The sequence below is a fragment of the Megalops cyprinoides genome, chromosome 6 (genome assembly GCF_013368585.1).
Source record: "Megalops cyprinoides isolate fMegCyp1 chromosome 6, fMegCyp1.pri, whole genome shotgun sequence".
NCBI classification, from domain to species: domain Eukaryota; kingdom Metazoa; phylum Chordata; class Actinopteri; order Elopiformes; family Megalopidae; genus Megalops; species Megalops cyprinoides.
The window spans coordinates 15692902-15707624 of record NC_050588.1 but is presented as its reverse complement, the minus strand read 5'-3'; the positions used below and the strand labels follow the sequence as shown (position 1 = coordinate 15707624).

The 14723-nt window shown below is 40.9% G+C and overlaps 1 protein-coding gene across 1 annotated transcript in view; it reads right to left on the bottom strand.

Moving 5' to 3' along the window:
* Positions 1-2164: 2164 nt before the first annotated feature.
* The window catches only part of si:dkey-238f9.1 (chemokine-like protein TAFA-2), a 71831-nt gene continuing 59272 nt past the window's right edge, over positions 2165-14723 (bottom strand). The window contains exons 3-5 of the mRNA XM_036531983.1: positions 10887-11036; positions 9428-9552; positions 2165-2231 (exon numbers count right to left, since the gene is read on the bottom strand). Coding sequence (XP_036387876.1) covers positions 2220-2231; positions 9428-9552; positions 10887-11036 — 287 coding nt within the window. The 3' untranslated portion in view covers positions 2165-2219. The remainder of the gene's footprint in view (positions 2232-9427; positions 9553-10886; positions 11037-14723) is intronic.

The window sequence follows — 14723 nt, the reverse complement described above, 5'->3', positions numbered from 1 at the left end:
ACCTAACAAGCAAAAACAGCTTTTTTTTTTACCAAAACCTAACCAAGAACAATGTTTGCTGGCTGGAAAAGTAATGTTTGCAAAAGAGTGAAAAGTTTTAGTGTTATTTTTATTCAGCCTACTTATATTGCTTCAGCAAACAGAATTCACTCTAATGACTAATGAGTCCTTCTCAAAATGACATGAACTAAGTATTAATCCTTATTGGCTTGGTTTTTGGAATGGTTCATTCTTTTTAAGGTCATTATCATACAACCTTGTGTTTCAAAGACTGTTAACCACAATGGCATTTTATGAATACATAACAGCACATGTAGGCAGCAATAATTACTTACCACATTTCTAATTTAAGTGTAGCTTGAAATGTAATGAAGTGCACATTATGAAAAGATAATAGTACTGTGAATTTAACATTGAATACAAAGTATTCAACGTTACTAATACAAATTGCTTTGACTTTGACCCTATTATCATCATCATCATCATCATTATCGTGTGACTGAAATAAGTTTTGACGAAAATAATAAAAAGCCACAAATTTTGCAGATTGAGGTATCTGAATCATTAATCATGTACTTGATGAGTATTTCTTAATTTTTACTGAAAAGCACACTGCATTAGGACAGGATAGTGGTTTTCATAAGGCAACAGCTGGGTTTTTGAGCTTCAAGCTTTTGGTACTATCACATAAACCCCACAGTAGCATATTCACTGAAACTAGGCTTTTTATACCCCAAAGCAATGTACTAAACATGAACTGTCTCAGTAAATATGCAGCTGTGTAAATGGATAACGTGTAAAATGCAGGCTATGGTTGCAGTTTCCAAATGGCACAAAGAGCAGGTCTGAGCACTATTCCATTCCAGCTCTTCAGCTGTCTCCACAATAGCCTAATTGTAAATTAGCACTAGAAAATAGCATGACATTAACAAATGATATTAAACTAATGGAATTTCCCTTGCTGTATAAAAGTCACATTGTAGCTGTGTTTTTTTTCCTTGACAGCTACATAAGCAAGACTTTTCTAATTTGCAGTGTGAATGCAAATCACTCAGAAATAATAAACAGATGCCCTGTCTGAATATGGTATTCTTCAAGCAGACATTAAATGTAACACAGGCTTCTAGAAAAAAGACGTGTCCTTACACAGACACAATAAGACAGGGAAAAGCAAGCAAGCATGTCAAAAAGCTTTCCCTTTGTTTAAAATAGCAAGGCTTTAAAACCAACCGGATGACTTTCATATTAAGGCTAAAGGTAAAAGTATCTCTGGTCTATATAGTAATGGATCTCTTTTGAAACATGAACACATAAAGTGTGATTTCAAACCATTCAACAGTTTGAGTATACATTTAAGTTGTATGAAAACCTATTTTTCTATGCAAGTGAATAGGGATACAAGTTATAATATGAATTTTCTTTTCAAATAACTTTATTTGCGACAATACTCACACATTTACTGAAAAGTGGTCACCGAGCTTTTAAAAACAGATATTAAAACTTTAGGAGCTCAACTTTTTTGTCTCCATTGAGTCAATGAACCATTTCTTTACACCACATTTCAACATGTACCATATATTTTACACCATTTCTAGAGTTTCGCCTGAAAACATTAGTCCTTTTCATAAAAATCAAGGCCAACGTCATCCCAAAAGTGAAAACATTTGTTTAAACAAAAATTATTTAAAAAGAAAGAAAGAAAGAAAGAAATGTCTGCTTCAGACCATAGAAAAATTAATGTAAGCATTTATGAGGCAAATAGATCAGGGAGACAAACACACGTGGAGCCATCGTGCTGGGTGTCTGTAAAAACAAACTGTGTCTCCTCATCAGACTTTGTATATTCTTGCAGCTTTGTCATTGACTAAATGATTACCTTAAAGGCTGGGTGTCCCAGCATGCTGTATGAGATCACGAACAAAGGTGTAGTAGCCAGTGTAACAAAGACAGGATACTGGAGTTGACTTCTAGTCCCCATGATCACGTGTATGTTTACAGATCCAAGTTCTTGCGCCCATTGATTTGGGTCTCAGTCTTTTTTTGCAAGGCTTGGTCCAGGAGGCCCCTCCCCACAATCCCCACCCTCCACCCCCCCCCCCCCCCCCCCCCCCCACCCCACTGTCCCAATGTCATCAAAACAAGTGTAGATTCATTCTTCTAATGACCGCAGTATATAAAAGTATGTCTGCTGCCAGCCGTCCGATCCAAGCAGGGCTGGACTATCGAGTGACCTGAAAGGCAAAGGAGACACTTGTTAGAACTCTTACATAAAACGTTGTGGGCAAAGACCAATGGGGGACTCATTTGTTTACTCGACCTTGGGACTGGGACTTTGGGATACAGGAGAATATGAGTATTTTTTAATTCTCCTGTATGATCTTGTTGTATTACAAATCTTTGGGCAAGTGGTTATTAATATGATTATGCTCAAACTTCATGCTGACACACCACATCTTGAAACAGGCAGGGATAAACTGTTCCACAGAAGTTTTATTCACTTTTATTATTGGAGAAGGACAGCAGATACCGTTTTTATACTTTTCCACTTAAATTGCCCAGCTATCCATGGAGTTATTATATGCAGAGGCTGTGTTGACAGTGGGATCAAGACCTGAGAAACCTTGAGAACACCAGACAATCAAGTAAGAGTTCAATTTAAAAAATACCAAGAGGTCAACGATTTTATACAAAAAAAACCCAACAGAACAGAACAAAATGCACTTGGATGTACTGATCCGTATAGCATGTTAACAATGAGCATGGGTCCATATAAGCTCAAGTAATCTGTTCTTTCAGTAAATGCTTCCAACACACAATACCTGCAGCAACCTGTGGTTTCCCCATTTGCTGTACTAACAGTGAATAGTGGAGCAGTTTAACCATCAAGATCTAATGCCTACTCAACAGGACTGCATGCTCCATGGCAAACATGTTTGCACCTGTTAGCGGCACTCACTTACAGTAGCTGCTGGCAAGGGCTCATTTGCCCAGAGGTAGAGGGGGAACACATGTGTTGTTGTTGGAAGCCAATGCTGTGCCTCCCAGTGATTTGCTGTGGGCCTTTCTCCAGACCACAACTGCTTTTGTATCTAGAAATATGGCCAAACCTGCACCTGATTTTGTTGACAGAAATCTTCTCATCACTGAAAACAACGATGTTCAACCTTGCAGTCAGATGGCATCTTAACTACACGCACACTGACAGCCAGCTGGTCCGTGTAACAAAACTTTGATTTCAGTACTTTAACACTCCGCTGGGCAGTGCTTATCTGTACTCCACCCCAATTTGATTTATAAAGGAAATGGTGTTCACCATTCTTCTTCTGTCACCCATCTCAGAATATCAAGGCTCAACCCTCTTATGGAGCAGATTCAAAGACCCTTCAAATGCGATTTAAACACAACAACGTTAGACACACACATGTTCCCTCTTTTTTTCATACTGTGACAGTGGGTGACTTGCAAGACCAGGTCTGATGGAGCGCAGGCACATGAAGGCAACCCTTTGTGCCAAAAAAGAGTGGTTTCATCACTCGGCTCCCTGCAGAGAGGACCGGCCGTTACTGGCCTAGTCCACACTACCCCAACACAGCTCTGAAGTCAAATCAAAGCTCCAAGCGCACTCTCAGGCATGAAGAAGAATATAGATCAGATACATTTTTTCATTGATGGCCAGTGAGAACTCCTGGGATCGGTCTGTAGGGGGGATGGTGGAAGGCAAATAAAATAAGAACCACCTGGTGTGGGATGAGCCACGTGACGTGATTTAGCATTGATCAGGCCATTACTCCATGACAAAATGAAATATTGAGGACGCTGCCTCTCCCCACATGCTTGCCCTGTTTTTTCTTCTTTCTTTCTATGATACCTGATCGGATTATTAGATCTTTTTTTGTTGTTATCTCCTGGAATCATCCCTCCCCCACAGCTGCCATATGGAGTGTCAATTTCAGTTTGTGCTCCCCTGCTAATGGGGCAATAACCCAATCGATACATAGAAAAAAAATGCCTGTGCAAAAGGTTGATTATGTATTATAGGAAAAAAATAATAATTACATACACACAGACACATACAAATTCGTTCAGATGCATCATTACTCAAGTCAATAGGTCAGTGGCATCTAAAAGGCTTACGAAAATACTGCAAGGGTGTGTCTAATGCAAAAGGGCTCCCACCCTCTTGTTTTTCACATGATACTATACATTTTAAAAACAAAAGTTGCAGGATTCATTTTTAGCCTGTAGACGCCTCTGTAAAGTTCAGAGATCAGCTTTGAAAACCTGCCAAGGCTTGCTTGGTTAGCATGATGCACAAGAACCTCAAATATATGGTGTTGATACAATATATAAAATACAAAATATACAAACATGGTATAGACAATATATAAACAATATAAAAAAAACTACAGAAAATAGTGTAATATGTCAAATAGCCAAACAGCACAGCACTATGTCTAGGCCCTTAATGAGTCTCCTATACTGAAACACTACAAACAGTGGTGTGAAAGCATATGAAAAGGTACGCCCCTGACCCGTCTCCACCACGCCCCGCCCACACCAGCCTCAAACTCTCATTGCCCTTGCCTACCAACACTGTCTCCCATCCCACACCCATTTCCTAGGTACCCGGGGGACTTCATATGAGACATCAGTTACAATGTATCCTATATGAAGATCTTGCTATTAGGGCTCTGACCATATCTGCAGTTAAACCTCACCACAGCTGTATGTGTCCAAGGAGAAAACTGTTCCAAAAACAATGTCAAGAGAAGAAAGTGGAATACAAGGCTTAAAGCAACAAATTTTTCTGAAATGGGACACACATACATTTACCATTACCACAACAGCTTTAATTAAAAATTGTAAAAAAAAAAATACATTAATACAATTTTGTATTACCATGCTCAAATTAAAAGTACTTTCTTTTTTTCTTAAATGCTATAATGGAAAGTGCAACTTCAATAAAAGTTGGTTGAGTAGCAAGATGCTGTGTTACAACTTTGTCCAAGACATCATCATAGAATTGGACCAAGACATTGAAAATTCTGTCCATGTTGCGGTTTGTGGACTCGTCAACATTCAGTGAAAACATCTGTTTTGACTTATGCGCTAAACATTGCCAAATGTGACAGGCAATGTTGTGAGTGGATAGGTAGCTGGCCTGTGTATTTGACACGCTAAGTTTGGGAGAGTGCAGTTCTGTCCTGTGATGTTTTGCACAGGTCAGCTAGCAGTATCTGGTCAATTGGCGCTATCCTGAAAGACAGGTCATGTTATGCTATAAATGCATTGATTTTATGAGTGCACACGCGGTCTTGGATGTATGAAGCAGCAGCAGCTACAGTGACCACAGCTCACGGCAACGCTGACAGACAGGTCATGTTATAGCCCGAACAGCTTCTTTGTGTGAGGGATCTGTATCATGCCAAGACAATACCTTTTGCTGCTTGTCCCATACTGTATTTTTTTTTGAACATACAGTGCAAAGCAGCTCCCGGGCTCATTTAATTTGTGACAAGACACGCCGAACGTTTGTCCGTCATTACCGTTTTCATCTAACCAAGCCTATCGCCATTTATTTTTCACCCCTGTATTGTGCTTGTGTCTGCGCCAACCTTCACAAGTTTCGCTTCCATGTTCCATCTATTTGAATGCATGCTAGACTATTGTGCAGTAATCAACTGATACAATCCCCGCAAATACTTCCTGGCACAGCCTCACATAAAGTTGAAACTAGTTGCAGATTGGATAAGAACAGTGCTCTCGTGCCAGTATGTTGCCTAAACAGGCTACCATTGGGCTGCATCCGAATACTCATACTGCCTTACTACATAGCCGCAAAAAGCAGTATGTCACAATCCGTAGGGTGTCCGAATACTCAGTAGGCATTTAATAGTAGTCGAACGTTACCCCGATGACCTACTACATCCGTTGAAACTTTGAAGTGTGCAAACATACTACACTACACTATCCCATAAGTCAGCTGGAGCCCAAATAACCGAAGAAGAAGAATTCCCCGGGAAAAAGAGAAAGAAGTTGGAGGTGTAGTCAACTTGGTGAAGCTAACAAATCAATTGGCTTGTTACGTAACGTTACCTTTTCATTTTACCTCAGGTTGACAGTCAGCTAAGTAAAGCAAAAACATGTTGTTAAAACATGTAAACATACGGGTCAAAGGTGGCAGCGGAGTACAACCGAATTGTGTCCTTACTACTTGCTCGCATACTCATAGAAAGTACTACAGTAATGGTCGGGTAGTAGGTTCTTAACCGACGTTAGTGCATACTGAGTATTCGGATGCAGCCTTGGTTAAAACTCATCAAAAAAAATCACGTCAGTGATTGTTTTTAATAAAATTGCATTCCGGTCTGGTGATATCAGAGCCTGTATACACTAGTAATATGCTTGATCTAAAATCTCTGCACACCGGATTTCCGGCGTTGGCTGGAGATCTTTAACCCATGGGAATATACAGCATGGCCCTAGCTTCTCACATCTGTGAAACCTGCTACTAGCCTCACCAGTAGACAGACACATGGTAGAGGATACTTACCTTTCATTCTGAACAGAATCTCTGTATTTCAGTTTGGAAAATTTTGTCATAACAGTTCAGCGTTATGGCATTCTTCACTTGCAAAAGAGTCGCCTTTTTGAACCAAGACCTCACCCAGAGTGCAGCATGCAACTTAAAGGACAATAAATCATCAAATACCTAACACCTCTCTTTGAAAATCACAAGTCAACTTCCTGCATGTACTTTTAGAAGTTCTTTTGAAGGTGAAATGGGGGGTGGGGTTGTTTGTTTTAGGCTGTCAATGTTAGAGGAGAGTGTGTGTGACTTAAATGACATTATCTTCAGAGTTATGAAATAATGCATAACTTCAGCACTTCCAGACCAGCCCCCACCCCAAACTTCATCTCAATACTCTATCGTTGGCTCATTCTCATAGAAAGGGAGCATGAATCATATACTTGTTTTTGATCCCATGAAGCATGCAACAAAAGATGAATTATCGTCAGATAATCATCTTCACACAAACAATGCCAGTATTGTTCTATTCAAACAGAATGATCAGGATTGAAACTGTTCAAGGTAAGGAGAGTACAGACCCTTACAAAAAGTAATACAAGTTCAAATACAACATCTAAGACATCCAAAAAATATTTTAGGGCAGCAAATATTACATATCAGACACACTGTATATCGTGGCATGTATAGTCTAATTACACACATAGAAAAATCAGTTCTCTGTAACGTACACAAGATTAAGCTCCATCCTTTAAAAAAATCCTTCTCCAACCACAACAAATTCTCAAGAGCATAATGTGTTTTTATTTTTGCAAATACTGTCTCTGTCTTTTACCCAAGCTTTCCACTATGGCCCCAAGCAGGATGCTTGCAGGATGATGAAGCTCATTAGCAGTGATACACCTCCTGCATTGCTAACCTGCACGCCTGTATCCTGACTGACGGACTGTTCCACTGCAGGGGCCACAGGTTCATGGTGTTCCTGAGCCATGCGCATGGGCAAGGAGCACTGCATTGAGAATTTCAAATCAAACTACGGCTACCTATCCACCTGAACCCCTGCCCCACCCTTCCTAGCCTAGCTTCTTGTTCTGTCCGCTGGTGAAGAAGTGCTATGTATTATTAACCTTGGTGAAACAAAAGGTCTGACATGGGCAGCCTCTTGCACCATGATTGATACAGGAAGAGCTCATGCACAGGTGTGTGTGTGTGGTGTGTATGTGTGTGTGTAGCCATTTTCACATATGAACACCGGACCAGATCCAGAGAATCAGGTCTGGAACTTGGCTGGAATTGCCCTTTCACACATGTAGCACACAACAGGAGATTGTCCATCTGTTGGCGAGTTCACGAAAAGCATTCGCGAGTTGAAGTGTTTTCTTTTCAATATCTTACCTTTCGGTGGTATAGGCACTTAATGTGGCACAGAGGAGGAGAAGGTGAACATAGCTATTGTACTTTTGGGTAGCCTATAAAAAAATCACGCATAGCCATCCAAATGGTGCTACCGGTACACATAATTTATTATTAATTATACATTTATTATAACAGGAAGGTAAGTTTTTGTTGTTCGCTATGTAATATTAGGTCAAAATTTCATCTCCTATCTCACTGTACCCATCACTATTACTTAGCTACAGCTTAGCTAGCTACTAACCAGATAATAAACTACTAACCAACGTTATTGATCATCGTAAGAGACAAGTTTTGGCAATATAACTATAGCTAACTATCTCTTTAACGATCATTGGACTCAAAATAGCATGTATTTGGACGTATCCGCAATGTCAATGAAACAGTGGAAAGCAATATACAGGCACACAGAAAAGACTACGAGGCAGATGTTTGTATTCTTCCAGTTTCGTGCCAGTCGCATGACAGAAACGTCATCAACACGCCGACTCGCTCATGGTGGATTCTCCGGAACGTTACCTGCTCTATTCACACATGGGCTCACTCTGACATGAGACGGACTTTGTACTAGGGAGCTGACGTTCTCGTGTGTGTGTGTGTGTGTGTGTGTGTGTGGTGTGTGTGTTTGTGTGTGTGTGTGTGTGTTTGTGTGTGTGTGTGTGTATGTGTGTGTGTGTGTGTGTGTGTGTGTGTGTGTATGGGATGGGGGTGGTGGGGGGGGGGGGGGGGGTTGAACAGCCAGGGTGACCCAAGGCTTGGGGCCCAGTGTGTCATAGTGGGTCCATGAGGTGGCAGGGTAGTAGAAAGAGGGATTTAAAATTTATTTTCCTTACCGGTATTATTTAATCGCTGCAAGTACAGGCTGTTCAAATATTTACCATCATAGCTCTGTTAGCTGCTTGTTGTTCTTTTTTTCCCAATGAGTGTTTTGATGTGGGATCCAAGACTTTTCAGACTTGTCAAAGGCGAGACTCAGCCAAAGCCTGTTTTCTCAGCTCCACGCCAAATGAAAGTGGGACACAGCAGTAGGTCTTGGGCTCTCACCACACTATGAAGCAAGGAGAGTGACTGCTCTCACTTTGGCCGTTCGGAAAAATGCATTTTGTTTCTCTTATATAAGAGGCTGGAGAGCTCAAGCTTGACCTGCAGTGTTATCAGAGGGAAACACCGCCGGTCCTATGGTTACACGGCATGCAGGTTTGTTAAGTGGCAATTTCAAACGAGAGCTGTGGATTTGCAACTCCAGAGCCGCGGAACATATGAGCAGGGGTCAATTTTACACACAAGCAGGATTCTGCAATCTCCGCAAAACCTTTTTTTTGGGAAAACCCTGAGGCATTTAATGAAAGAGACTGGAGCACATTTCATACCAAACGGAACAACTATTTGCCTCTCCCACCTGACGCCCCCTCTGGCATTTCGGAGCGTGATAGACACAGCCTCTTTTGCGTGTTGCCTTTCCCGCTGAGGACAGCTTGCACCCACCTTGGTTGTCTTGACTTTGTTGCCCGTGCTGCAGCTCCATCCTTTGAGATCTGGCAGCACTTTGCACTCCTCTCCATCCATACAGGGCTGCATCTGACACCACCATTTCTGGGCCACTATCGAGGCTGCAGAGGAGAGTGGGACAGGATATGTTACCATAGTCCTGATAATGCACACATTACAAACGTATACATTTCAGTCTTTGAATTGAAGACTTCAACGTGAGTAAGTGGTGAACATATGAGCCACCTTGTGCTGTATGTTTTCATTCTCGTTCACTCTCAGATGGGCGTAAATGTTTGGGTTAGGCCAAGTATGACTAAAGTGGAGAAAGTGATCTTTGAAATTTGACAGGTTTTATACACTGCACATACAGTGCACCACCTGTTAAGAAAGATCTGTTTTGATATAAAAGCATCGGAGTGCATCGAGGGCATACTTGTAAGTCAGATGTGGCCCATGTCGGCATGCTTTCATTCTTGTTCTTGGCTATTTGTCAAATGTCAGTGTGTGAGCTGATGAGCTTACTTGCAGGAATGAAGAAAAAACTGTATTGGGAACGTCAGGGCCGAGGTCAGGGGTCACATGATGCAAGTCGTGGTGACGGTGGCAGTGAGCGAGGGGGGGTAGGAGGGGGGCATGCTTGACAAATCAGCTCTCTGAGAGCACTGAGGAGACTGAAGGATGTGAGCTGAATGAAATCAGATAAGAATCCATGTGCCTGTCCACTAGATGGATGTGGCAGGACATGCTACATGCTCACCTTGCTCCTCCAAAACTCCCACTAATGGATTCATAGTTAAACACTCAGTTAAATTATTTCCAATTATATTTCCTCCACTTGTGGAAAAAAAACATTCATGGTAAGGAGTGTGTCAAATATAGTGAACAAATGTCAAGTTTAAGACGTTTGCTCATAATATTCAACCAGCATTCAAAATTCAATTTTGACCTCAAGGGAAGGTAATTACAGTATGAATACTTTGCATCTTGAAAAAAGATTATTAGATAAACAAGATTTTATTACTATTATGTAACATCAAATTTTAAATAAAATATGAGAATTTTAATGATAATGTGTCATGGAAATATTATTTTCAGACTTACTGTATTAATCACTTAACTAGGGATCTATCATAGAACTAGATTAGAAGATTTCTTAAATTTTTATTACACAAATATAAAAGTATCTTTAAGGTCTGTACCTTAATTTTATGTACACTTTCAAAATTCCTGTGCAAATGTTCACAACATTTAGTATTAATATAATGACAGCATTGCTCTCCTTTTCAAGAGTTTGTTTAGAAGAGCTGCATAATATAAATAAATCATAATATAAATCAATGATTAAATAAACCTTTTTATGAACCACTTGGAATTACATCATTCTCAGCCTTGGGTTGGGAGCAGCTTCAGTTCAGTTTTGACCAGTATGTCCATGGGCAGAGGCAAGTCTTACCATCCACACAGGAAGGGGCAGCTCTTGTTGTCCCAGCAACCTGCCCAGGGAAACAAGAGCATTTGACGGTCTGAGACCTCTCCTCGATCTTGTTCTTGTTGCAGCACCGATGGGCAGCAATGACTTCGCAGGTCCCCGCTTTGACATGTACTGGGAAGAGAAAGAGTAATGTGTGTCAAATTAAAACCTCTTTTTTTCGTGGCTGTCAGGGACAAAGTTTTAAAGCGATGCAACCACTTATCTGCACTGACTGATACAATTACGCTGGTGGTTTATATGCATTTGATGCTCTTGGGCTTTTTTCATGACTCACTATTTAAGTGAGGACGAATGATGTGACTGATGGTGCTTTTAAGATCTTGGTCCAGTACTTCAGAACCTTTAAAACGATTGATTGCTCCCTTGGGTTGAGTGGCCACAAGTATGTAAATAGTCAACTGGGTTCATTTAAAAACTTGTCCAAAGAATGGACTGCCCTCTGAAAGGCACACATGACAGCATGTCGAAAAGGAAAAACCCAGGGAAAAATTTCGGATGTGCCATGGCTTTATAAATATACCTTGGTGTGCGATTGGTTCATCCACCTAAACATTTTCCCCCTGGGCTTTATTCTCAACAGCCGTATGTGTCCTCAGGGCTTCACTTGTTGAACAAGCATGACAGCAGACTTCCTCCAGGACCAGGAACAGATGCAGCGCAGTTCTATCTCTGTGCATTGCTTCCCATGCCATTAAGATACAGGGCAGACAAATCTACTGAACTGCTGTGTCTTTATTACAACCACCCAAAACAACATGGAGAAAACAAGATCCATTCCAAAATAAGATAGGCTTTAAAAATCCTCTGTTGTGTCAGGAAATAGAAATATTGTGTATAAAAGAACAATTCATTAAAAATACAGATGTGCTCTTCTGCAAGGTATACATAATTTCCCCACATAAAAACTGTACATGTTAATATAAATGTGAACTAAAGGGATGTAAAACAAATTTAAAAAAAAAACCTCAATAGCCAAAAAAATCCTTTTATCAAATATGATCGAGCATGATCTCTGTTGTTGGGTGGATTACTATATAAAGAAAAAAGCAAAATGCACTTTTTTAACTTTTAACTTGAATCCTCTTAAATCCAAGATGAAATATGAATGTATATTCATTACTGATATTTTCCTTATACAGTTACTAAGAATCATAAAATATAGTCAGATGTTTCCGCAAATACAGCAATCGATAACTAATGTGAGCCTGCATTTATACATAATACCAATGGATGGGATGAAAAACGGCAAACACAGTTTTGGTATTCTCCCTAGATAAGCTTTGATTACATCCTTATGGATTTTCAATTTGGGAACTTAAGTTTCAAATAGATTGAAAAATGTACCCCCTCTCTCCTTTAGGTAGCAATCCAAAAAGCTAATCTAAAGTGAATCTACAACATTAAAAGCCTTTTACCTCAAATTACAAAATGCCCTATTCAGGCTCCATCAAAAGCTCGGTCAACGATGAAGTTAGACTCAGACAGCATGCACTTGATAATGCAGAATAATGTGGAAAATATAATCACAGACATTGCATATGTTTTAGTGAGAAAGTTAGTTTCAGAAGTTTGTATGTTTCAACTGGAAATTTCCTATTTTTTTTGTTTTAAATAAAGATGCATTTGCCAGCATGTGGGTGATGGAAAACCTCTACTTTAACATAAATTAATTGAGTATAGGCCTCAAAACTACACTCAGCTGGTAGCATCTCAATTTAAGAAGATCATCTTCAAATAGCTCTAGGTGTTGCTGATGGAGCTGGCTTGAGCATGTGATAATTATATGCTGTCAAGTAACATATGCCACTCCTTCCTGTCATAATTTCCTTTTTTCTCACTATAGTGTCCCACTTGGCGAGGATCAGGTATATTCGTAACATGAACTGATGCCGTTAATTAAATATTTGCGGAAAACACTTTTTTTCAGGAAAACAAGCTGTTTGTTCTGTGCTGGAGATATTGCATGCCAGATGTCAGGGAAAACGAATAGCCTTCTTTTACAGAACGGCAGAATGAACTCGTCATTAATAAATGTTTCTGAAGCACATGGGAAAAGAGAGAAAAAAATGTTAAGCTGTGAGGTTTGTCATACGAGCACCTTCTGTTTTTCTTGTGCTTAGTCTCAAGCCTTGGTCCTGCAGATACTTTACCCTCATTTCTGCAGTTAAACCTAATGATAATGTAATTCTGAAGAAGCCAGGCCTTGTCGCCTTGACTGCAGTGCATTTAGAAACCACGCATACACAGACATTCTGAATAGTAACATTGCGGTGGATATTGAAATGGATTTGAATACTGATTCAGCAATTAGCTTGTGGTATCCCACGAATCATTGCATTAACATTCCCCAGTCACAGAGGGCCTCTTAACTCCGACTTACAGTTTACACCCCATGGCAGTATTTATGCACATTTTGAATGCATATATCATTTCTGAAGAACATGACAGGTATTTGAAAGGCAGTTGGTAGGCATGCAAAATGCCTTCGTTTGTGGCAGGCAAAGGCCTATGATGGTAATGGAGCTCCAGGAGGATATGAGAGAGGAAGAAGAAAGAAGAATGAGAAGAAAGAGTCTGTGACTGGAAATAACAGTGCTGCCTGAAGACAGGACCTGGGAACTGACAACACAAATGCTGTTTACTGCATCATGCACCCAGCACCTCAAACCCCAGATAAATTGGGCATGGTAGCAGTTCCACCACCCTCTGCGTCACAGCCGTGCTGTTCTCGGTCTCTGAGGGGTTTGAGGTGCTGCCTCTAGCTGTTCGGAAGCAGACCTGTGATGCCAGTAGAGTTCCACCCACTGCTGTGTTATTGGAATGAATTTGTCTCCCCTGAGTGCCCAGGCACACCAGCCCAACACAATCAAGTGTGCTAGGCTTTACAGAGAGAGCAGAGAATGGGAACAAGATGTACAGATGCATGGCGAGCAATGAGAGGAGGCATGTCTTGCCCACTGACTATGGCCAGGCCTTGAATCAGTGTCTCATCATATTTGGCAATGCAAAACCTATGAACTGGGTGGAAATACAAATGGGGACCATGTGCTTGAAGCAGTGGACGCTGGGATCGTCCAGTGGCAGTGTAACATAGTGGTAAGCAGCTGGGCTCATAACTGAAAGGTTGCTGGCTCAATTCCCCACTGGGACACTGCGAAGGCAAGGCCTGGGACACTGTGGTTCCCTTGGGCAAGGTACCTAACCCACAATTGACCAGTAAATAAGCTGTATAAATGGATAACATGTATCAATTGTAACCTATGTATGTCGCTCTGGATAAGAGCATCTGCTAAATGATAATAATGTAATGTAATATCGGTTTGGCTATGTCGCTTGACCTTGATCCCTTCAGCTTTATTAATAGGTTCTGAGGTGTGCAAGATGCGAAACAGTGTGTCACCACTGGGCAAGTAAACAACACGATTGCCATGCTGATGTGATGGAGGAAGTTGGCTTTTAAGTCCATGTCCTGTACTCAATGCGTGAGCACGGCAGACGGCTGACAAAATTCGGATCAATACTTTTCAATTAAAAGCACTTAGATTGTCATCAGTTAGACGCATCTCCCTCGTGACTGGACTGGAGGCGCAGAGACTGCCGGCACTAATGAGAGAAACCGGCTCGGTTCTGGACAGCCGCAGGGATCGATGCCCCTAGAGCGGAGCACTCCTTTGCACAATCACATCCTTCGATCAGTGATTGATAAGCATCTCTTGCATAATCTGCGCTGTAAAGAACTCCTGGGCCTGCTGAGCTTGAGAGAACAGGAAAAGCCTACACATACCCGGGGAGGGAGTC